Source organism: Grampus griseus (assembly GCF_964374135.1).
Source record: "Grampus griseus genome assembly, chromosome: 7".
NCBI lineage: Eukaryota > Metazoa > Chordata > Mammalia > Artiodactyla > Delphinidae > Grampus > Grampus griseus.
The window spans coordinates 10,889,893-10,903,041 of record NC_139001.1 but is presented as its reverse complement, the minus strand read 5'-3'; the positions used below and the strand labels follow the sequence as shown (position 1 = coordinate 10,903,041).

General features: G+C 42.8%; 1 protein-coding gene across 4 annotated transcripts in view; it reads left to right on the top strand.

The window, feature by feature from the left end:
* Positions 1 to 8,833, top strand: part of DAW1 (dynein assembly factor with WD repeats 1) — a gene marked incomplete at its 5' end in the record, with an annotated part of 31,369 nt that extends 22,536 nt beyond the window's left edge. For all 4 annotated transcript variants that reach the window (XM_082658542.1, XM_082658545.1, XM_082658544.1 and 1 more), the window contains 3 exons: positions 3,986 to 4,062; positions 6,163 to 6,325; positions 8,511 to 8,833. In XM_082658542.1, coding sequence (XP_082514668.1) covers positions 3,986 to 4,062; positions 6,163 to 6,325; positions 8,511 to 8,545 — 275 coding nt within the window. In that variant the 3' untranslated portion in view covers positions 8,546 to 8,833. The remainder of the gene's footprint in view (positions 1 to 3,985; positions 4,063 to 6,162; positions 6,326 to 8,510) is intronic.
* Between the last annotated feature and the right edge of the window lie 4,316 nt (positions 8,834 to 13,149).

Here is a 13,149-nt window from a genome sequence, read left to right as displayed (position 1 = left end):
TTTTTTAAAGATTTTATTTTTTTATTAGTTATCTATTTTATACATATTAGTGTACATAGGACAATCCCAATCTCCCAGTTCATCCCACCACCACCTCCCCACCAACCCCACTCTCCCCCCTTAGTGTCCATACGTTTGTTCTCTACGTCTGTGTCTCTATTTCTGCCCTGCAAACCGGTTGATCTGTACTATTTGTCTAGATTCCACATATATGCGTTAATATACGATATTTGTTTTTCTCTTTCTGACTTACTTCACTCTGTATGACAGTCTCTAAGTCCACCCGTGTCTCTACAAATGACCCATATTTCATTCCTTTTTATGGCTGAGTAATATTCCATTGTATATATGTACTACATCTTCTTTATCCGTTCATCTGTTGATGGGCATTTGGGTTGCTTCCATGACCTGGCTATTGTAAATAGTGCTGCAGTGACCATTGGGGTGCATGTGTCTTTTTGAATTATGGCTTTCTCTGGGTATATGCCCAGTAGTGGGATTGCTGGGTCCTATGGTAATTCTATTTTTAGTTTTTCAAGGAACCTCCATACTGTCCTCCATAGTGGCTGTATCAATTTCCATTCCCACCAACAGTGCAAGAGGGTTCCCTTTTCTCCACACCCTCTCCAGCATTTGTTGTTTGTAGATTTCGGATGATGCCCATTTTAAATGGTGTGAGGTGATGCCTCATTGTAGTTTTGATTGGCATTTCTCTAATAATTACTGATGTTGAGCATCCTTTCATGTGTTTGTTGGCAATCTGTATATCTTCTTTGGAGAAATGTCTATTTAGGTCTTCTGCCCATGTTTTGATTGGATTGTTTGTTTTTTTGTAATATTGAGCTGTATGTGCTGTTTATATGTTTTGGAGATTAATCCTTTGTCCCTTGATTCGTTTGCAAATATTTTCTCCCATTCTGAGGGTTTTCTTTTCATCTTGTTTATAGAGTTTCCTTTGCTGTGCAAAAGCTTTGAAGTTTCATTAGGTCCCATTTGTTTATTTTTGTTTTTATTTCCATTACTCTAGAAGGTGGGTCAAAAAAGATCTTGCTGTGATTTCTGTCAAAGAGTGTTCTTCCTATGTTTTCCTATGTATGTTATTTGTCATTTTTCCCTTGTTGCTTTTAATAATTTTTCTTTGCCTTTAATTTTTGTCAGTTTGATTACTGTGTCTCGGCATGTTTCTCCTTGGGTTTATCCTGCCTGGGACTCTCTGTGCTTCCTGGACTTGGGTGACTCTTTCCTTTCCCATGTTAGGGAAGTTTTCAATTATAATCTCTTCAAATATTTTCTCGGGTCCTTCTCTCTCTCTTCTCCTTCTGGGACCCCTGTAATGTGAATGTTGTTGCATTTAATGTTGTCCCAGAGGTCGCTTAGGCTGTCTTCGTTTCTTTTCATTCTTTTTTCTTTATTATTCTGTTCCGTGGCTATGAATTCCTGCATTCTGTCTTCCAGGTCACTTATCTGTTCTTCTGCCTCCGTTATTCTGCTATTGATTCCTTCTAGTATATTTTTCATTTCAGTTATTGTATTGTTCATCTCTGCTTGTTTGTTCTTTAATTCTTCTAGATCTTTGTTAAACATTTCTTGCATCTTCTCGATCTTTGCCTCCTTTCTTTTCCTGAGGTCCTGGATCATCTTCACTATCATTCTTCTCAATTCTTTTTCAGGAGGTTGCCTATCTCCACTTCATTTAGTTGTTTTTCTGGGGTTTTATCTTGTTCGTTCATCTGGTACATAGTCCTCTGCCTTTTCATTTTGTCTATCTTTCTGTGAATGTGGTTTTTGTTCCACAGGCTGCAGGATTGTAGTTCTTACTTCTGCTGTCTGCCCTCTGGTGGATGAGGCTGTCTAAGAAGCTTGTGCAAGTTTCCTGATGGGAGGGACTGGTGGTGGGTAGAGCTGACTGTTGCTCTGGTGGGCAGAGCTCAGTAAAACTTTAATCCACTTGTCTGCTCATGGGTGGGGCTGGGTTCCCTCCCTCTTGGTTGTTGGGCATGAGGCGACCCGATGCTGGAGACTACCAGGCTCTTGGTTGGGGTTAATGGCGGACTCTGGGAGGGCTCATGCCAAGGAGCACTTCCCAGAACTTCTTCTGCCAGTGTCCTTGTCCCTGCAGTGAGCCACAGCCACCCCACGCTTCTGCAGGAGACCCTCCAACACTAGCAGGTAGGTCTGGTTCAGTCTCCTATGGGGTCACTGCTCCTTCTCCCAGGTCCTCATGCACACACTGCTTTGTGTGTGCCCTCCAAGAGTGGAGTCTCTGTTTCCCCCAGTCCTGTCGAAGTTCTGTAATCAAATTCTGCTAACCTTCAAAGTCTGATTCTCTGGGAATTCCTCCTCCTGTTGTCAGACCCGCAGCTTGGGAAGCCTGATGTGGGGCTCAGAATCATCACTATAGTGGGTGGACTTCTGTTGTATAATTGTTCTCCAGTTTGTGAGTCACCCTCCCAGCAGTTATGGGATTTGATTTTATTGTGATTGCGCCCCTCTTACCATCTCATTGCAGCTTCTACTTTGTCTTTGGATGTCCGGTGTCTTTTTTGGTGAGTTTCAGTGTCTTCCTCTTGATGATAGTTCAGCAGTTAGTTGTGATTCCGGTGCCCTTGCAAGAGGAAGTGAGCACACGTCCTTCTACTCCGCTATCTTGAACCAATCTCTCTTATTAACAAACTCTTAAAACAGTTGGATCACTTTTCTTTAAGGCTTTTGAAATGTCCAGCCAAGTTGCAAGTTTTATATTTGAATCATATTAATTCTAACATAGCAGTTTTGTCTACAATTTTTGTTTTGTCTACAGTTTTTGTCTGACAATTCCCTATCCTTGCTAATTTTACCTTGATGTAATCTATAATTTGTGGTGAGACAGCATCCTTCACCTGGGCAGATAAATTTTAATTTTTTTTCTGACAGCAATTTTACTACTTCTGTTTTTCTCCTTCTATGCTTATTTAACTCCTCTATTCTTTTTTTTTTGTTTTAAAATACATTTATTTATTTATTTATTTTTGGCTGCGTTGGGTCTTCGTTGCTGTGTGGGCTTTCCCTAGTTGCGGCGAGCAGGGGCTACTCTTCGTTGCAGTGCACAGGCTTCTCATTGTGGTGGCTTCTCTTATTGTGGAGCACGGGCTCTAGGCGCACAGGCCTCAGTAGTTGTGGCACGCGGGCTCAGTAGTTGTGGCTCACGGGCTGTAGAGCACAGGCTCAGTAGTTGTGCTCATGGGCTTAGTTGCTCCGCAGCATGTGGAATCTTCCCGGACCAGGGATTGAACCTGTGTCCCCTGCATTGGCAGGCAGATTCTCAACCACTGTGCCATCAGGGAAGCCCCAACTCCTCTATTCCTTAATTCTAACGAAATGTATCTACTGTTGTACTTCATGTATCCATCCATCCACCCATCCATCTACCCTCCATCCATCCATCCATCCTACATCTATTTATTGTGTTTACTATGAGTTTGGCACTTCTGGGCATTGGGGACCTGATAGGGAACAAACCATTCTCTTAGCCTTTTCTGTTGAAAGGGGTTTCTTAGTGCCTGTTCTTCATTCATTGAGTAGTGAACGCTGTTCCTTCTCAGGAAGGCCTCTCGATCTTCTGCAACCCTAGACTCATATTTGGTGTATGATGTTAGTCTTGCTGTTTATTTCATCCTCAGCCTCTCAGAACTTGTTTTAATTCCCCTTTTTTCTCTTAAAAACTTTATTCTTTTTGGATTCCTGTCTCCCCATTCCCATCTACCTTGGAACCCAGTATCTCTTCTAATAAGCTTGGGGCTAGAGAGACTCCTTTTCACTCTCTTCTCCTGCAGTGGAACCAGCTTGCATTTTAAGTATTAAGTGGCTGGTTCTCACCGCAGGCAAGAAGACAAACTTAGCACAGAGTGTGTGTGTCAGAGGGATAGATATTTAGATAATTCAGGGCATGTGGTCAAAGTTCTGTGTTTCAGATGAATTTATATATATCTCAACTCCTCTCAAAAAGGAACAGCAAGAGTTTTCAGTGCAGCCACGAGAAAATGCATTACCAAATTGGAAGGCCATGTAGGTGAAATTTCAAAGGTGAGTTGCTTTCTCATTTGGAGCAATTTATTTATTTTCAAAAAAATAGGCAGCTGGCTTAGTATAAATAGGTCTGTTGGCACTGATGGTACCAAGGTTTGGCCAGTTATCTCACATTTTCTAGAAATCAGTTACCTAAAGACTTTATTTTTAAAAGTGTCCTGAAACTCAGCATAATAAATGATTTCTAAAACCTTTTACAAAGTATAAAACAGCATTCTCCTCAGCCATGAGCAAAAGATTCTGTTAGCTAAAAATACTTATTAAAGCTATTAAGAAGCTAATAAAGTATTTTTCCTAGTTCTAGTAAACACACAAGTTTATATTACGCAAAAGACACGCTGCACAGCAAATATCAAGTGTCCTGTAGATTAGATGCAATTGAGGAAGTATTTCCTGGAAATATTTAACACTTAACGAAGTTAAAAATGACCTATTTTGAAACTTGAAAGCTGTAGTTTAGGATTTTATATCAGCTCCTCCCAAAAGCTTATGCACAGAGCAGGGCCATCCAATCAGGGATCTGAGGTTTAGATGTGTCCTCAGAATACTGTATTGAAGGCTGGGACTGGTGACTCTCACCCCCTAGTTTGGCCCAATTCTTTGGTCTCATACCTGAGATAGATTTCTCGTTCCTTGTAAACTATCAGCTTGATGGTTTCAAGTCTCTGCAGGCTCCTGCTGGAGCCCGGGGCCGCCCGCTGCTGTGCTGTCTCCCCATCTCCTGCCTTTGCACCTGCTGCTGGTGGCCACTGCCCCCTTGCCCATCAGGGTTGGTCTCTGAGACTGTGCAGGACACATCTTCTTCACAGGCTGGGAGGCCTTGGGGACTGGCAGGAAGAGGGATGGGATGTGTGACCGTGGGAGACAGGCCACAGAGGGAGCCCAGGCCATGTTGCTGAGAGTCTGGTGTGTCACACTCAATAAGCGCACGTTTGTGTGTGTGTGTGTGTGTGTGTGTGTGTGTGTGTGAATAGAGTTCTCAAACTTTATTACTGCATTTTATGCTTGTTAAGTATATATTACCTATTGAATTGCCATCCAGTGATGGCATTTCTATGGGGTGCCAAGCTAAGGTATTCATTCATTCATTCGTTCATTCACTTAGCAAATACTTTTTTTTTTTTTTTTTTTTTGCGGTATGTGGGCGTCTCACTGTTGTGGCCTCTCCCGTTGCGGAGCACAGGCTCCGGACGCGCAGTCTCAGCGGCCATGGCTCACGGGCCCGGCCGCTCTGCGGCACATGGGATCTTCCCGGACCAGGGCACGAACCCGTGTCCCCTGCATCGGCAGGCGGACTCTCAACCACTGAGCCACCAGGGAAGCCCAGCAAATACTTTTTGAAAGCTCCCACTGTGCTAGGCATTATGCTAGGTCCTAGTGACACTGTGATGAAAAAAGCCATGGCCTTGGGACTTGCCCTCATCAACCCTTCAGTTACAGAGGAAGTGGCCCAAATTGTCATCTTCTGATGCTTTAGAAAAGGTTATAAGCATGATGTCCAGAGGAACCAAGGACTAACACTTTTCTCTGCTGCTCAGATACCATGTGACGATGCCTGGCATGTAGGGGCTCTCAGGACACATTGATGGAAAGTTCTGTGCTTTAAGTAGCAGCAGACAGAAAGTCCTCCCTTAGTGGCCCTGACATTCTGTACCACAGATTGAGGGACGATCCCTATGCTTGTGATGACAGAAAGTTGGTTTGCAGCGGTGACATCGAGGTGTGGGTATGAAGATGCCTGGCTTGGGTTCTCATCCACACCAGGGCTCTGCCTCTTGGTTTGCGTGGGGAGATTGGCATCAGGAGCCTTTGGAAAGAAGCTGGGTGGGGAACACTCAAAGTATGACGGAGCTTTGGTTTTTATCTTAGAACCGTGTGTGACGGGTGGGCAATCAAACTTTACTGTCTAGATTTTAATTTTCATGTATTAGTCCCTGCAATATTTTTCCCATCCTGAAGGAACTGTTCTATGTAAGAATAAATACCAGGCTGAGAAGGTGACAGGTACTTAGTAATGTCCCCTTTCTGCTGATTAAAAATATAGTGGGAATCAAATTACACAAACCTGTGGTCACTTTTCTTCTTTCTTGCTTATAGATTTCTTTCAACCCCCAAGGGAACCGTCTTCTCACTGGCAGCTCTGACAAAACAGCTAGAATCTGGGATGTTCAGACGGGTCAGTGCTTCCAGGTTCTTGAGGGACACACAGATGAAATCTTTTCATGTGCTTTCAACTATAAAGGTGACATAATCATTACAGGTAGGGGAGAAATAAACACCATCGACTTAGTTTTCCTTTCAAATTGGCTGTTAGAGTTACGAAGCTGGATACCAAAAGGAGACACCCCCATCCCCACCAGGGTCCCTAGCTCATCTTGGTGCCTTTTATGTCCTTTATTTCATTTTAGTTGCATTGCAGAACCACAGGAGTGAGCTCTGCCACTGACTGTAAGGCTTTATGAATTCTCAGTTTCAGTTGCTCCAGGCGAAGTAAGAATTCAGTAGCCTGCCTTCTTCCTGTTTACTACATTTCCCCAGGCACAGTCCATCAGATGGTCAATACTCAGTTGACGGCAGTAAATGTTAGTAACTAAAACAAGTCAGGACCTGAGTTCTTCACAGTGGGATTTATAGCCCATTAGAGATTTGTTCTTTGAGTGAAATTGTTTTCTCCTTGGATGTCCCCTCGTGACACATTAATATTGGGGGAAAAGAACACATATTGAGCAATTTTTCAATGATTAATGATTTATTGTGAATAAATTATATTAGCGATATTTTATAAGAACTGGATTGAGATCAGGTTAATTTAGATTGTGGAAACGGGAAAAAAATGACAAGAATATGGCACTACGTTAGTGCACTGCCTCTGGAGGAAACCTTGGCAGGGAGTGGGATGCTACAGTGGTGTTGGGTAGGGATGCCCTCAGAGGGCACAGAGGAGCGAATCTGCCTAACTCTTAGTGATTCTCATTGTGTCCAGAAGATTTTCACATTGCTTAACTAGACTAGTAAGTGAAATGTCACATATACAAAGTTGGCTTTATATATTGGCTGATTAGGTAGCTTCCTAATCATCTAACTTTAGAGGTGCTGAGAATAATCTCCCCTTTGCCCTGAAATACCACCCCTTTCCACCTAATTATGGATAATTTCTAAAATTGCAGATTACTTCCTTTGGGCTTACGGTTAGCGAGTGTTACTGAAACGTAGGTACTCCTAAGACAAGGCCATAATAAAGAATGTTGGATCCTTTCTCACAATGAGGAAGGAGGTGGGAGATTGTGACAGGAAGCACAGGAGCTGAGGGCCAGGCTTTCCTAGTCTGCACCGTTCATGTTAAGCCGGGTCAGCTATGCAGTACCTCTTCCCCTCAGCCACAGAAGACCCTGAGAGTTAGGGAAGGAATATGTGTTGATTGTGCCTTGTTTTAGTGGTGGCCTTCAAATGCCTGAGCTCTTTTAAGATATTATCGATTTATTTAGTATTTCCCAAAGCACCAACATGCTAAATACTGACCCACTAGATGCCAGCGCTTATGAGAATGGGGGTGACACGTCTGCCTGGCCTTCAGCAGAGCACCGGGTTTGAACTGATCTGTCCTGTTTCGTGTCAGACCCCGGTGTGATTAACTGCATTTTTTAGTGGACTGCCTGAGGGTTTAGAGTCACTAAATGGAAAGAAACTGTCTGGTGTGGTCATGACACTTTTAAAAATACGAGGTGCCTTTGCGGGGAATGTGCGGTGTTCACAGGCTTTCCCGATCCGTGCAGCCCTCACACTTCCTCTATCGATGGTACCTGCCTGGCTGCTGAGGTTGAGAGAAGCAGCAGCGCCCAGCACTGCTCCGTACCAGGGCCGTCATTCCCACAGACAGAATGTGAATGGCATCCCTGGGGGAGGAGTTGTATCAAGGCTGCTTTGGAAGAGTGTCGATCATAGTCGTGGGGCGGGCGGGAGGATGCAAATTTCACATTCTGACCGACGATGAGAAAAATCTGTTGACATTTTGAGACGTTCCAAAGTGGGATGGGCTGCCCCCTCATAAGCTAGTCACTCAAACCTGGAGATGTTCAAAGTCACCGTATTTCCACCTCGTGGCCATGTGTGAAGGTGGGGTGGGGAGATAAGCAGAGGGACGGCCGATGTGGCTGCATTCTCCGGTCCTCTCCAATTCTCAGATGCCATGAACCTCGCGGGGGTGCGTAGGTAGAATGTGAACTTGCCCAATTTATGACTGACATGGAAAAATGCAAAAAAAAAAAAGAGATTCCCGCCCCCCAAACGCCTGAGCTGCTGAGGGGCTCTCCAGCTGGGCACCGAGGCTCTAGCACATTAAACATACTGATCATCGACAATGACCCAGAAAATGTCAACCTGTAAAAACAGAGAGAGCTAAGTGAGTAAAATAAAGAAAACTAACTTTGTGAAATTTGCTTTATTAGGTAGCAAGGATAATACCTGTAGGATATGGCGCTGATTGAAGAAAGCCAGTGCATGAGGAAACTTGCCGCTTGGCATCACAGCCAGACAGCAAGCTATTGTGAGAGTTCATGTTTTCTCTTTGTCCACAAGTCAACCTTTCATACACTGTCGTTAGCTTCACAGATACGACCATTAAAGCTGATGGACTTATATCATTCCTTGATATTATTTGGTAGAGATGACAGGAACAAGCATCCTGTGTGGCAAATGTCACTGGTTATTTCAGTTTTCTTTCTTGATAGCATCACGATACTGATAAATGAAACAAGAGTAATGTAACAACGTGTCTCCTAGATTCTACTTTGAAGCCTATTATTATAATTTCTGTTGAATAAAGTTTTTGGAGAAAATGTTTTGTGAATTTTTTGTGCATATCTACGTTTACAGTGTATGTTTTCTTCCTTGTGACGAGAACTTTTAACATCTACTCTTTCAGCGGCTTTCAAATATGCAGTACAGTTTTATTAACTATAGTCACCATGCTGTGCATTACATACCAACAACTTAATTATTTTATAACTGTTATTTTATACCTTTTGACCCCCTTCACCCGTTGTGCCTCTGTTCTCCACATGAGTTCAGTGTTTTCCATTTGTTAGTTGGTTTAGATCCCATATATAAGTGAGATCACATGGCACGTATCTTTCTCTGTCTGACATTTAATTTTAGTCTAATGCCCTCAAGCCTCATCCATGTGGTGGCAAATGACAAGATTTTTTTCTTTTTTATGGCTGAGTAGTAGTCCATTTTGTGTGTGGCAGACTAGAGTCCTAGAGAAGCATCATCCCAGGGTCTGGATGCTAGTTTCTTTTACAGAACAGGGAGAGGGGGAGGTGAGGAGGTAAAGTAAAAAGGGCTGTAAGTTTTGCAAATATCTCCTGGTTTTGCCAGACTGGGGGAGGTGATATGTTAATTTCTTCTTTCCTGCAGCCATCTTATTGGATTCCAGCTTTCTGAATTAAGCCATTACTCCTTGCCCCAACACCTCCTCCCCCGATTTACTGGCCTGTTGAACGAGCTTGCGCTTGGTAACATGATTGCAAGAGCACCTCAGCAACAATAATTAGGGAACTTTGAAAAAAAAAACAAGGTTTATTACACACAAGTCTTGTAGGGTACAAGTCACACCCAAGGGCCACACAGGAGGTCAGGTGGAGGGAGGGAAGCATGGGGGTTCACGGGTTTACACTTCATCGGTGAATTTAAAACATAAGGGTGGGAATTAGGACACGGGAAGGGAAGAGTCGGGGTCACTCAGGTGTTTCGTTCTCTAGGTCACCCAGGGCTTTCTGAAAGAGGAAGTCCATGGGTGAAGTGGCCTGGCTCCTGATCCGGGGTTTTTTTCTTTTTTTTTTTTTTTTGCGGTACGCGGGCCTCTCACTGTTGTGGCCTCTCCCGTTGCAGAGCACAGGCTCCTGACGCGCAGGCTCAGTGGCCATGGCTCACGGGCCCAGCCGCTCCCTGGCATGTGGGATCCTCCCGGACCGGGGCACGAACCTGTGTCCCCTGCATCGGCAGGTGGACTCTCAATCACTGCGCCACCAGGGAAGCCCCTGATCTGGGTTTTTTAGCTAGTGTATGTGCCGTACAGCTGGCAATACATTTATTTGAGATGGATGTCTTTGAAATGGAAGCCTTGGCAATCGAAAGCTTCTTTTCTGGCACTTTTCACTACCTATACCGGCTTTACTTTCATCTGGGTATCGTAAGGTACAGTGAAGTGTGTGTAGGGTCTGGAGTCAGATTGTCTATGTATATATTCTCATTCCAACTCTTCATTCTTGGACAAGTTACCTCACCACTATGAGGTTTCTCATCTGGAAAGTGGTAACAATAATAGTTGTTGTCTTGAGGATTAGGAATATCTGGCACATGGCAAGCATGAGGATAATGTTTCCTGTTATTATGATCAATAACTTAGCAGTCATCTTTAAAAAAAAACTGTGCTTCATATATAAACACGTCTTTCAGGAAAGAACAGTGTTTACTCAGAAATCATAGTTGAAATATAACTTGTTTAATGTATTAGAGGTATCTTAGGGAGGATTGTAAATCAAATTTTTATCAATGAACACTTAAGAGTCTTGGAATAATTGTCCCTTTGTAACCAAGCAGGACCCTATGGGGCCTTCCCAGGACAGGCCTTCTCCCGCATCCTCTGCTTTAGCTCCTCTCTGCGGTACCTAGGTAGCAGTATTTGATGCACATTTCCTGAGTTGTTTTACAGATGTGACTCACCTCCCTCTCCCCGCCTCCACCAAATGGAAGACATTAACTACTTGATGAACTTGAGCACAGAGCCCCAGGCCTCCTGGAGGCTAAGGACCGAACATGTGAACCCCTATGATACCACCCTGTTACCTCACTGTCAGCCAATCAGAGAACTGTGCCCAGCTGGTCACATACGCTTCGACACCCGCCCCTGCCCCAACCTGGCTTTTTTTTTTTTTTTTTTTTTAATTCTCCAAAATTCTAAACAGTTTTATTGAGTATAACTGACAGTAAGTTGCACATATTTAAAGTATACAATTTGATAACGTTTGACATATGAACACACCTGTTAAGCCATCACCACACTCAAGATAATGAACATATCTATCACCCTCCCCCCGCCCCAGTTTCCCTGAGCCACTTTATAGCTTCTCCCACCGGCCCCTCACTACACCCAGGCAACTGTTGGTCTGCCTTCTGTCACTGTAGATTAGTTTGCATTTTCTAGAATTTTATATAAATAGAATCATACAGTGTACACTTGTTTTTTTAGTCTGACTTCTTTCACTCAGCAAAATTATTGTGGCACATATATACAATGGAATATTACTCAGCCATAAAAAGAGACGAAATTGAGCTATTTGTAATGAGGTGGATAGACCTAGAGTCTGTCATACAGAGTGAAGTAAGTCAGAAAGAGAGAGACAAATACCGTATGCTAACACATATATATGGAATTTAAGAAAAAAGAAATGTCATGAAAAACCTAGGGGTGAAACAGGAATAAAGACACAGACTTACTAGAGAATGGACTTGAGGCTATGGGGAGGGGGAAGGGTAAACGGTGACAAAGCGATAAAGAGGCATGGACATATATACACTACCAAACGTAAGGTAGATAGCTAGTGGGAAGCAGCCGCATAGCACAGGGAGATCAGCTCGGTGCTTTGTGACCGCCTGGAGGGGTGGGATAGGGAGGGTGGGAGGGAGGGAGACGCAAGCGGGAAGAGATATGGGAATATATGTATGTATATAACTGATTCATTTTGTTGTGAAGCTGAAACTAACATACCATTGTAAAGCAATTATACTCCAATAAAGATGTTAAAAAAAAAAAACAGCAGAGTAAACCCAAAGAAAATGGGAGCATATTAAAAAAAATAAAAAAAATAAAAAGATGACCATACCAAGTATTGGCAAAGACATGGAGGAACTGGAATTCTCACTCACTGCTCGTGAGAAATGTAACATGGTTCAGCACTTTAGAAATAGACAACCTGGCTTTTAAAAGCGCTTTGCTGAAACCCTTCGGGGAGCTCAGGGCTTCGTAGGGCATGAGCCACCCGTCTCCTTGCGTGGCTCCAAACTCCGACGTTTTGGTTTGTTTGGTCTCGCTGTGCCTTGGGCACGCAAAGTTGCGCTAACACTTGTAGAGGTTTTCTTTCACACAGAGGAGCTGAGACGTGCGATCATTAATATAGATGATTATGGCTTAATCTATCCTCATATATTTAGATTTCATATAGAATTTTATGAGTGAATTGTGCTCATAAAAATGGAATATCTTTTCTAACAACTCATATCTAAAACTGCAGTAGCTCATGATTTAGCATAATGTCTTATTTAAAGGCAAAATAAATGCTTTTAGAACTAAGCAATGCTCTTTATACATGAAAGTCTTACATGGCCACTTAAAAACACATCTATAATCTTTAAGTTACAAGTGAATTTATTATCCTATGTTTTTCCACTGCTTCTGTTACTCTTAATTTACCTTTCTTGGGTCTCGAAAGGGATGAGATTTGAAGTAAAAAAAAAAAGCTATTACGATGTTAAAAGACATATTCCTTTTCAAAAACAGGTTTGTAAACTGACTCAGAATTCCTACAATAATTTTAGTTATCTTACCAAGATTATTTTATGTTTTGTTTAACTTCACGGTTACCTCAGTTTGGTCTGTAAGTAACAAAACACATGGTTAAAACAAGGTTAGTTAGTCCCCTAGTTGGCTGTGCAGTGACATGATGACCCGAGGACCCGGCATTTGGGGCTTTCCCCTCTGCCATCCTGGTTGGCGTCTGTCCTATGTATTCTTCCTAGTTGCCAGATGGCTGACACTATTTTCTTAGTTTAAGTATCTTGCTATCTCTTTTCATTTCATCAAATCCAGAAGAGAACTTCTTACTTCTCTCCCTGTTATTTCCACATGCTAGATACCATCTTAGCAGTTCTATTTCTGCTACCGATGGAATCATCTCTCGCTTTTTCTCCTTTATTTTCTCTATCCACCCACCCAATCATAAACACTTTCCTCAATTAAAAAACAAATCCTAGCTCTCCAGTCTTACTGCCATTTTAATCTGTAATCTATAATCTCATTACCCCTAC